Genomic DNA, 12,124 nt, shown 5'->3' with positions numbered 1-12,124 from the left:
CAAACCAGAATTTATATATACTGAGTGAATGCCCGTCATTCATGTGACGATAAATGCTTTTTTTTTTTCTTCGGATCAGAAACATATTTTCAAAAATTACATCACAGTAAGAATATATATAAAAATATAATTTTTTTTAGTATTTCACGAAAAAAAAATAGTGTATATTTTGTCATCATCTTGATTAGAATTTTGGGCTTGTGTATATTTTGCTGTTATGTTCAAATCTGCTTCTTGATAAAGCGGAATAATATATGGTTTTGGGTCCTTTTTAATTCACCATACAATAACCTGAATTAATTTAGATATGTGAATAATGTTATGGCATTGCGCCTAGTTTATTATTCTATATTATACGGCTAATTAACTGCTGTTTAATAATTGAAAAGAGAATCTGTGGCATAGAAATTCATTCCTTCATTGGCCTTACCTTGTGGACTGCAGTTCCGCCTATTCAAGGGTCATCAAGGAACTTATTAGATTTCTGCATCGCAGATTCTCTTTTGAATTTTACATTTGGTGAATAAAACCAACATATATATATATATGGGTTACTGATTGATTGTAACCGACAACATTTAATCTCACATGAATATTTAAAGGATATTCTGCGTAGTTTGCAAAGATGCTAATTATTTATCTACAAATAAAACGATGAGATATTACTACTTTCCCTATTTAGTTCTTTGTTCGCTGTCAGATTCTCTGTGAAGATCCATTCTAAGAAAGATCAAGAAGGCACTGTTTAGATGACATTCTGAGGTGGAGAATATTAGGATGAATGGAAGAGACGAGATGTTGCCCGGAGATGTGTCAGAGGCCGTTCTAGAGCCACGACATATCAAACTGACCATTATCTGGCTTTAATTACCAGACTCCACAGAGCCCTTAGTTGGTCAACGCGTACGAGAGTCATCCACAGCTACGGGAAAATCTGTATTGAGACAGACCGTAGCCCAAAACCCTCATGAGAGGGTTGTGTATGCCAGACGCCCAGTTGTTTATGTCCCGCTAACACTCTCCCAGAACCAGGTCCGTTTATTCTAATGTCGCTAACATCTGGAGTGAGATCAACAATGCTGGTGCAATATTAGATTCATGGACGAGTCAAGATTCTGCCTTGAGACTGATTCTCGACGTAGGTTGATTTGGAGAGAGCGGAGAACTCCATATAATTCCTCAAACACTGCGGAACGGGACCACTACAGAAGTGGTAGTGCTTGGTCTGGTCATACATTATGACCAATTATCGCACAGACCCTTCTCGTATTTGAAGACAGGTTCTTAACTAGTCTGCAAATAGATATGATATACTCTGATAGTATGTTCATGTTTTCAGCGGTGCTGTTGGCACCGATTTCATTTTAATCGATGATAACGCTCCCAACATTGGGCTCGGCTGGTGGATCAATACCTTGAAAGTAAAAATATCGCCCATATGGATTGGCCATCGAGGTTAACGGATCTGAACCCCATAGAACATGCCTGGATTTGCTCTACAGAGGTTGGTTTTCAATCGTCAACCGTCTCCAAGTGCCTTTGGGGAGCTTAGATATGTCATCGTACAGAAGTGGAACTTGTTTTCTTTCATCATCTTTTTGGATAACCCCATTTCCTACAGAAGACGTTGCAAAGCGTATATTGATATAAAGGGTGATTATATCCCTTGTTAGGTGCATTTTGCTTATTAAATTCGATACTCATCGTTTGGAATTACTTATTTCATGGTCATAGCCAAAGGAAAAAAAAAGCCAGTAATTTTCCTTTCTACGTGTAATTACACGTTTCCTTTAAGAGTTTTTCAAGAAATCTGTGGTATCCAAAAAAAATCGTCGTTCACGGGATTCAAAATCGTTATTTTTCATTATCAATGCTATTATTTCGTCAGTTGTTAAAATTACCGCGATTCAAATAATATACAAAGATTGCTTCAGTTATTCTATACTTCCTGCATTTTTTTTATCTTTATTTCTCTCTCTCTCTCTCAAACACACACAGATTTCCACAAAATATGTTATGCACTTAACAACTTGGCCTTGAAAAAGTGTTAAAAAACTCGCTTTGTGACGCCTTCTTTACTAGAACAGATGCGCCTGCTTGACCCTAGTTGTGGTTATTGCCGCGAACTATAGGCGTTACATGGATGTTGAACCAATAGGGATTATCGCTCAGAACTACAGGGGTTACATGGATTTCGGACCAGTGGTGGTTATCGCTCAGTACCACAGGCGTTGCATGGATTTCGGACCAGTGGTGGTTATTGCTTCGAATTATTGGCGTTACGTGGATTTTGGATCAGTAAGGGTTTTCTAAAGAAGCGTTAACCGCAACCGAATTAAATTTCAGTTGATTTAATTTCTGACTAAGTAAGCCTCCTGACGCTAGGTTGACATGCAAACCTGTTTTGGATTATTTTGAATCCAAAAGCGGAAACACTAAAATCAATTTAAGACTACCTCGGTTGCATTGCGAAGTTCTATTTGACTGTTGTAGTCGACGAAATTACTCCCTTCCACCCCCATCCCAAAAAGAGATCTGGTATCCCTTCTTTTTTTCTGTAAATTAAGCATTGCTGACAACTTATTTTACGTTAGGTTGAAATACATTTCAAAATATACGAAGATACTGATGTTAGGTATAAGGTATGGGACTAAATCATTCTTAACATGCAATGGCCTTTAGTGGTTAGAGCGCAATTTATGGGTCAGGAGATCGAAAATCGTCACCGAACATGCTTGCCCTTCCAGTTGTGGTGCTGTTATAATGTGAAGGTAAATCCCAATTTTCGTCAGATCAACAGTAAACGGTGGGCAGTGTGTACTAGCTGCTTTCCATTCAGTCAAAATCAGGGACGACTATTTAAAACTGTCATTTTATGAAGAGAAGTTTTGAGGATTTAAACGTGGTTCGCGCCTTGTTATCTAAAAAAAAAAAAAAAAAATGGCGCACAGCACATTGTGACCATGGGTGCGCGATAAGAGCAATAGTCAAACCTAACTCTCCGATTTAAGTAGCCCATCTAGTGACTAGATGGAAGACATCTGGTTAACATCTCCAACTGATGGGCAACTCTAATCGGATCTAGTCATCACTTCAAAATTAGGAACGGGTAGCGCAGTTAGCTTTTACACGAAATTACAACAAATAACAACTAATCCAAGATTTCGATTTTTGTCTCGAGATTTGATTATTAACCCTTTCATTTCCAACGTAATCATAAGTAGATTTTGTTTTTCAGGTAAAATATAAGAATAACCAACTATGGAGATTATATTGTAACATAACCTCAAAAGTCATGCTTTCATTACTAACCAGTCTTCAAAGAATTTCACTTGTCGTGTAATAACTTAAAGCAAAAATTGTGGGTTACTTTAACTTTTTTCTTAGGCCTGGCATGGCCAGTTGGTTAGGAAGCTTGACTCGCAATCTGTGGGTTCGAATCCCCGTCCCACCAAACATGCTCGCACTTTCAGCCGTGTGGGCGTTATAATGTGACGGTCAATTCACTATTCGTTGGTAAAAGAGTAGCCCAAGAGTTGGTGGTGGGTGGTGATGACAAGCTGTCTTCCCTCTAGTCTTTCACTGCTAAATTAGGGACGGCTAGCGCAGATAGCCCTCGTGTTACTTTGCGCGAAATTCAAAAATACAAACAAGCAAACTTTTTCTTTGTGTGTGTGTTGATTTTCAACAAAAACAAAGTATGCATTTTTAACACGCTGTTTTACTTTTTTAATAGCTCTAGGAGAAAAAAACGATAACTTTGTTGCCTGTCCGAAAGAAGCATTGTATTGGAAGAGTCGGCGCTGGAGGATGTTAGAAGAAATTCTCACTTATGAGGCCGACATCCTGTGCTTTCAGGAAGTGGACCATTTTAACTTCCTTAAGAAAACGTTGGAAGCGATAGATTTTGCCGGGACATTCTTCCCGAAGCCTGACTCTCCGTGCTACTACATTAAAGGTAACAACGGCCCAGATGGTTGTGCGATATTTTATGATACTAATAAGTTTGACTTGTTGAAAACCGAGATTCGTATTCTAGAAATCTGTTCATGTCAGTCCAATCAGGTAATGATTTTGTGCATTTTTCGGCGAAAATCAGATGGACAAGAGTTTTGTGTAGCGACTACGCATCTCAAAGCTCGCCAGGGAGTGTTATTATCTTCAGTAAGAAATGAACAAGGAAAGGACTTGCTAGAATTTATCAGGTTACACCATGACCAGCGGCCAGTTATTATCACTGGTGATTTCAACGCCGAACCATCGGAACCAGTGTACAGTACATTAACAACGTGCGCTGAGCTCAAGCTAGACAGTGCCTATGCATATCTCAGTAATCAGCACGCGGAGCCACCTTACACCACTTGGAAGATCAGAGAAGAGGGGGAAGTCTGTCACACTCTAGATTACATATTTTTCAGTAAGGACACCATGGAGCTACAGTCCTTATTAGTCTTCCCATGTGGCGAAGACATTGGTGAGGATCGTGTCCCATCTTATCGCTATTCATCCGATCACTTTTCTCTAGTCTGTGACTTCCGTTTTAAGTAATACTTGTACAGTATGTAATGCTCTGTTAATAAAGGCCCTCCATCTGATAGCTAGATCTAATTGAAGTACCAAAAACACAGAATGCTAGGCTGACAACAGAAAGCCGATACTCACGTGTCCCAAAAGCGAGTTAACCTGCGTACACAATAACGATTACAAGACTCAGTGTTAACAGGAGAGCAAAGACTAACGGTATTACAGATATAATTAAAAAACGAAACTGATCGAGAAAATCGGGTCTCCTTGTGGTTTTTAAAACAATTTTTCAACACCTGTAGATATTTTAATTCTTAATCTTTCCATGTATTCGTAATCTTGTGAAAAGAGGTCAGTAGGGTTATCTGTTACTGTAGTGATAATGAAAGATGACAGTTTGCCCCCAAAAAGAAACATCAGCCTTTCAAAAGCGTTCGGATAATAGAGTATCCTATTTTTGTGACCCCTCATTTGCGTTAGGTTATTTTCGTGCCATCGTCACTCGTTATAATGAGTCAAAATATTCTTGTTTATTAGCTTTTTTTTTTGTAAAGTTAACAAACATTTAATGATCCGTCAACGTGCTGTTGATCTTGTTTCTTAAACTGTTCATTTATACTTTGCTTTCTGTTATACTTGATTTATTACCAACTTTTTTTTAAATAGAAGAATTACATCTGAAAGCACATAAAATTTTCAAAAAACCTGCTAGGTTAGACAGTTTAACTTGTGTTTACACTTCCAAGAAAAACGAGAATTACAATCCTAACGTGTTAGTGTAAGCTTTATGAGAGTTTTTCTGTGAAAATGGTTTCGCAATTAGTACAAAAATAAACTTTTAAATACAGCCTTTTTTACAACCACCAGGCCACTTCAAGTCAAAACGAGCTTGGCGTGATTTAGTGAACAGTAGACCGGGCTGTGTATTATACGATCCACTGTTTTCATCCCATTATCATAAAAAAAAAAAAATCGCGTTACGCACGTTGAGGCCATGACTGCTTTACGAGAGTGACAGTCAGATCCCGTTATCCGGTCTGATAAGAGTAATCCAATTATTACTGTTGTTATTAAGAACTAGAACGTTTGACTGTTAATAAACCCATACAGCCACAACCAAAGAATATTAACTTTTGGTAATCTAATCAGCTTGTACAAATAAAATTTGTCGAAGTATTATAAATTCGTAGAAACAAAAAAAAAAAACATTTTGGGGTAATTTCTAGATTCATCTATTTTATTCGTTGTTGCAAAATATGTTTTATTTTTGATACACACGAAAGTTTAACATTGAGAGTGATTTTGAGTTATATATAATTATTAGTTTTTTGCATTGAACAAGATTTAATGGTGCTGATATAATTTTTGTCTTAATTATTTGTCTGTAGTTATTGTTCACCTATTGAGTGGCCTGTCTCTGAAATCTCGTATTTTTGATGTCAGGGTAATTAAACATAATGTAGTATAGGAAACAGAAGTGGGTATAGTTAATTAAGTTGTACCATAAATCTTAAAACGATGTCGTGTCGTTCCACATCTATACCGCATTCATCAGTCTTTGTATATTATTACGTTATATAAGAGATGTTACTTTTACATACAGCAAATTATAGGATTAGAATACTCATCTTTTGTTTCATACTCTATAACAAATCTAGATGCAAACGATTAGAAAAATAATTGTCTGGAATACGCATTTATGATTGTAGATCACGAGCGCCAAAAATACGAGTATTATGCACGAACTAATTTGTACTCTCGTGCTTACCTTTACTTTTGTTTCATAGCTTGATTTAGATAACTTGTATCACTAGTATAATTTGCTGTTGTTGTTGATGATTGTTTAATAAAGAAGAAATATTTATAAAATAAAAATTCATCAGAAAAATATGTTTCGGTTTAAATTTACACACATTAGTATGACTGTAATTATAAATTTTACTATGCTTAAGACTTCCAATAGTCGATTGAAAAAATAAGCGAAAAGTTGTTATGAAATTAATACAAACTCAAAGTAATAAAGCCCTAAACAAATTTACTAGCTAAACCTGATTTGGAAGAACAAGGTGACGACAAGGACAGATATGGTTATATAAGTCCGTATATTTGTAACCTTGTTTTTAATTAAAGATTTTTCTTAGAGAAGCCATAATACCCGAGTATTACCTTTATTTAAAACATGATAATTTTTAGAATTTTCGTTTGTTTTTTTATTGAAATAAGATTAAATTGAGTTGAGTGTTTTATAAGATTTGATTACACAAAAACGTTGAAAGATTTTGTTATATATTTTTTAAATTATATTTTCAATCAATTTACCTGGATTAGCTTAAAAATAATTCTTCGCTTGATTTCTTTTTTATCCAAAACAATTTTTCTAGTACAATTTAATTCATAACCGATATATAATTTTTTTCTACAAATTTCAGTATCCACATTAGGCCTAGTGTTGTCCAGTGGTAAGTGTGACAGGCTGTGGATCTACGAGTCGGGTGAATGCGCACCATTGCCTTCAATAAACAAAATATCTTGCTTTGCACTTAAAAAAAAAACCCAACAACAACTAAAAAAACCGTGGCAGGTATTTAGTTTTTAAAGGAAAGATTAACTTTCCTAAACTGGGGTGTTCAAGGATATTGATATCTCCCCTTTGCCCCGCTCGCGAGAAAGAAAATTTTGCTAAGATCGTGTTAATTAATATCTGCTAATTGGTAGGTGTGAAGATTTGGCAGATGTCCGGGAGTCCAGGAAGCAGAGAGAAGACCAAGGCTGATGACGACGTTGATTAGAAGAAGAGATAACAACAGTCGACAAAGCATATCTCAACAAACGCCCTATAAACAGGGTCACATAGTGGCTGACATCTGTAAATTCATATATATATATATATACATACACACACACTTTGGGACCATGGGTACGTTACAAAGGTGACGGTTAAATTCCATTGTTTTAGGCAAGAATTGGATTGCTCCTAGTCTTATCAGTTCAAAATCAGGGACAGATGGTTCGCGAGTAACTTTGCACGAGTATTCGAAAAGAAACATGTTTCGCCATCTGTTGACACTTTGGTGCATTGCGACATAGCAACAAATGATGGATAAAATATTAATATTATATATGTTTAATTGTTAACAAAATAAACTAAACTAAAAGCTTTTTATCTAATGAAGATGAATCATTACGTTTATTGTGAAAATTATTTTGGAAATTCCAATCGTAATCTTTATTTGAAAAAAATTACGTATGACGTCGTGTATCGATCAATTTGTACACTTGACTTTTATATGAAAGAAATGCCCGCACATAAAATATGAAAGCAAAATTATTTCGTACATTTTAACTATATATGTATATATATATACATACAAAATTTCACTCATTCAAATCTACTGAGAAAATTTCACTATAATTTGAGTTTGTTTGTGTGTCCTCTAATTCCCCCCCCCCCCCAGTGGTACAGCGGTATGTCTGCGGACTTACAACACTGGAAATCGAGTTTCGATACCCCTGGTGGACAGAGCACAGATAGCCCATTGTGTAGCTTTGTGCTAAACTTCAATATAAACAAACCTCTAACTCTACCTAGGCTTTTGCATTTGGACCCGTAAAATATGGTTTAATAATTAGAAATGATTCAGGATGTGTCAAGAAGAAGTTATTTTTCTTTTAAAATGCATAGATTTAATAGCTCTAGTGCTGGTGGCTAAATATAGATCAATCATAGGGGTATTGATGGGATTTCTCCAGTTACTTCTTTCATGTACACATAATCTATGTACGTTCAATCCTTACTGGCATATTTAGGACGGAAACTACTAATATCTAAAACTGAAAAAAAAAAAAACATTCTACAATTGCATTTCGTTTTCAAATCCCATCAATTATTTCACGGATTTCTTTTTCACATATTGTCTATACATACTTTCAAGATAGAGACATATATATATATATATATATATATTAAGTGAGATGTTTTTGGGTCGTATGTTACTTATTGCTTTTCGATAAAAAAAATTAAAATATTATTTAAATATCCAAGCCCAGCGGACATGAGTAATTTAATTCTTATGTTCTTTCAGTCCTTATATCGCCACTAGAATACTTCAGAAGAAATCAAAGATTTTTATATTTGATCAATAATTTACTTGGAGTAAGGAAGCATATTATGCTAATATAATAATAGGTAAACAAACTGATTTATAAGCATAAGGAAAATGTTTTTATTGCTGGTGGAACATACTTCACCAATGTAAATCGTGCTATACAATTTTGCACCTACGAAGAAGACTTACTTATTGAATTGAACTACCCAAATAACATAGCACTATCTAACCAAAATATCTAAATAGAGTTTGTAACAAACTTCTAAACAGTGAAAATATTATGTTAACTCTAACCTTTCACCTACCAAGAACACAAATTTGTTTCATTCCCCTTTATGCCAGAAACTGCTAACAAAATTACTAGCCTTTTTAACAATTCGAGCATTGAGGTAAAAACTGTATTCAAACCTTCACATAAAATTAGCATCTTACTACCTAACCTCAAAGAATCCCTATTAAAAGAACAAAAACGGGGCATATACAGTATCTTATGTGATTGGGAAAGAAATATATAGGACAAACGTCACGTCCATTAGAAACAAGACGCAAAGGGCACATGCGTAGAGGCGATTTCCAGTTATCCGCTTTAAGGATCAAATTCTTTTCCTGCACCAACCCAAAACTAAAAAAGAAAGAGACTGTTTAGAAACTATAGAAATCAACAAAGAAAATGATCTCTTACTAAACCGTGATAATGGCGCTAACAACATCAGCCGTATTTGGCAAGGTCTATTCACCGTTCATACACTTGACCTCTACCTATATCCTATCACTTGCTGACACCATTTCCGTGACATTTAATTCCCGTGTCTTTTGTCATTGTAACGATATATAAACCTTGGATTACTTTGTACAGATCATACATGTAGAAGACAGACCAATGCTCTCTTGAAACACGTAGTATGTTCCACCGTCAATAAAACGTATCCTTATGTTTATAAATCATTGTTTGCCTACCTGTTATTATATTAGCATAATTGTTAAAATTTTAGTTTCCAGATCTCGTCAATCATTTAAGAGATTTAATATTCATTGATATAAACGGGTCGTAAAAACAATGTGTGTTTTATTATAAGACATCTAAATACACACACATTTCCTTTTTGTATTTCACATGTCAGTGAGGGTGTAATCATACCAAAGAAAGTACGCAAGAGAAGCTTACCAAGAACTGAAAGAAAAACGATTGTGAGTGCATACATAGCCACAACTCACCCCAGTAAAGATGTAGCCACAGATAAAACGAAACAATGACCCATCCCTATAAAATCAATTAATGAATTATATACATGATTTAATAACTTTCCAAAACCTCTCACTGTGTATCGCACGGGTACATCTGCTAGTAGCTATTATTTTAATTTTATTATAATTCTAAAAGAAAAAAAAATCCTCGTAGTAATTTGTTTTATGGACACATTAATTGTATTCAGTGGTTCAGCGTTAAGCTTATGTCTTATAACTATAAAAATAGGGGTTCAATACGTGCTGTGGGAACACTGCACATAGTCCATTGTGAAATTTTGTGCTTAAAAACAAACACTTATATTCTTACGGTTACTGTTCAAGTGAGAACAAGAGGTACTCGTATTTTCAAGTTTTATACCACTATTTTTTTTTTATAGAAATTAAGGTTGTAATGATAAATAAACCAAATAGTTTTATTGGTAAGGGTTAATAATTCTGTTGTTAAAGTCCGTTTGAACTTGAAACATCGCAGGTAAATTTAAGAAAAGTATTTTGTAAGTATGTCACTTACACTATAGCAGTTGATTTGGCGTTACGTCGAATATTAATCTCTTCTGTACCTAAATCACTACCTTTACTAATTCAAACCAAACAAAATCAGAAATCAATATAAGTGTCCCTCACTGGAAAGTCAACAGGCTTACGACGCTAAAAATCGGATTTCGATACCCTTCTTGGTTGCTTTGCGCTTAAAAATAATCAAACCAGTATTAGCAATTATACAATGAGCTTGGATGTGCTTAAGTCTCAAGCTGGCTTAGCGGTAAGCTAAAGGGCTTATAACACCAGAATACGGAGTTACATCCCCAAAGTGGATGTCACGCAGATAGTCCGTTGTTGAGCCTTGTGCTAAAAACCAACAAAAATAGAACATGAAATTTACATACCTCGTGTACTTCAAAAATAACAATCTAAAGTTAAAATAATTTAATAAAATGTAATATGAAAGTGTGTATGTTTGAAACCAGCGCGTGTTGTTTGTTTTATGATCTCCAAGTATAAAATTTTGAATAAATTAACGGAAATTAATAATTTATTTTTTTTAAACAAATGTAGGTTTAGACAATTTAGTTATATTTAAAAACAATGGAAAATATTTAACGTTATTTTTTTTCTTAGAAACCCACAGCACTGGGACATATTAAGACTCCCTCAACAGTCATTCTTGTTAAAAACAATGGAAAATATTTAACGTTATTTTTTTCTTAGAAACCCACAGGACTAGGACATATTAAGACTCCCTCAACAGTCATTCTTGTTAAAAACAATGGAAAATATTTAACGTTATTTTTTTTCTTAGAAACCCACAGCACTGGGACATATTAAGACTCCCTCAACAGTCATTCTTGTAATTTAAAAATATTTACAAGTGATTTATTCATTGTTTAAAATATTGAAGTCTGATGAAAACGTCTGTTGTCATTTAAGCCGTTTTTGTTTGGTTTGGTTTTTGTTTTGTGTTTTCAGTACACGGATCTCCGTCGCCAAACATGCTTGCCCTTTCAGCCATGGGAGCTTGTAATGTGACGGTTAATCCCAGTATTCGTTCTTCGAGAATAGCCTAAGAGAGGGTGGTGCTAGCTAGCTCCTTTCCCTCTTGTCTGGCCCCCGTTGGGACAGCGGTAAGTCATCGGATTATAACGCTTAAATAAGGGGTTCGATTCCTCACGGTGGACACAGCAAATACCCCCCAGTGGCACAGCGGTATGTCTGCGGACTTACAACGCTAGAATCCGGGTTTCGATACCCGTGGTGGGCAGAGCACAGATAGCCCTTGTGTAGCTTTGTGCATAATTAAAAACAAACAAACACAGCAAATAGTCCGATGTGATTTTGCTATAAGAAAACACATACTCTCTAGTCTATCACTTCAAAATCATGGACAGCTAGCACAGATAGACCTCGAGTAGGTTTGTGCGGAATTCAACAAAACACACGCACGCATATATATATATATATATACAAGATGCAGAAAAGTTAAGACAGAAAATGACAAAAGAATGATTCTAAGGCGATCTGTGTTAATCTTTATGATTTCTTATTAAAATGTTTTGTTTAAAAAATGCAGATTTCAGGCGCAATTCCACTCCCCAGCTTGTTAAGAGAATCCCCACACGCCAAGTTAATGTTTGACTGAACAGATCTTGTAAAAGCTTTAAAAAAGCTTGCTTTAAATTTTAGTTCGACTGTACACGTCATCATATTTCATTGAAAACTGAAATAAAACTATAAAAGTGGTTATTAAA

General features: G+C 35.1%; 1 protein-coding gene across 4 annotated transcripts in view; it reads left to right on the top strand.

The window, feature by feature from the left end:
- Nucleotides 1-5,730, top strand: part of LOC106458554 (nocturnin-like) — a 77,695-nt gene extending 71,965 nt beyond the window's left edge. For all 4 annotated transcript variants that reach the window (XM_013918081.2, XM_022385065.1, XM_013918088.2 and 1 more), the window contains one exon: nucleotides 3,737-5,730. In XM_013918081.2, coding sequence (XP_013773535.1) covers nucleotides 3,737-4,548 — 812 coding nt within the window. In that variant the 3' untranslated portion in view covers nucleotides 4,549-5,730. The remainder of the gene's footprint in view (nucleotides 1-3,736) is intronic.
- The last annotated feature ends 6,394 nt before the right edge of the window (nucleotides 5,731-12,124 follow it).

The sequence above is a fragment of the Limulus polyphemus genome, unplaced genomic scaffold (assembly GCF_000517525.1).
Source record: "Limulus polyphemus unplaced genomic scaffold, Limulus_polyphemus-2.1.2 Scaffold23, whole genome shotgun sequence".
Lineage (NCBI taxonomy): Eukaryota > Metazoa > Arthropoda > Merostomata > Xiphosura > Limulidae > Limulus > Limulus polyphemus.
Note: the sequence above shows the minus strand (reverse complement) of the source record. Positions and strands in the feature narration are given on the sequence as shown.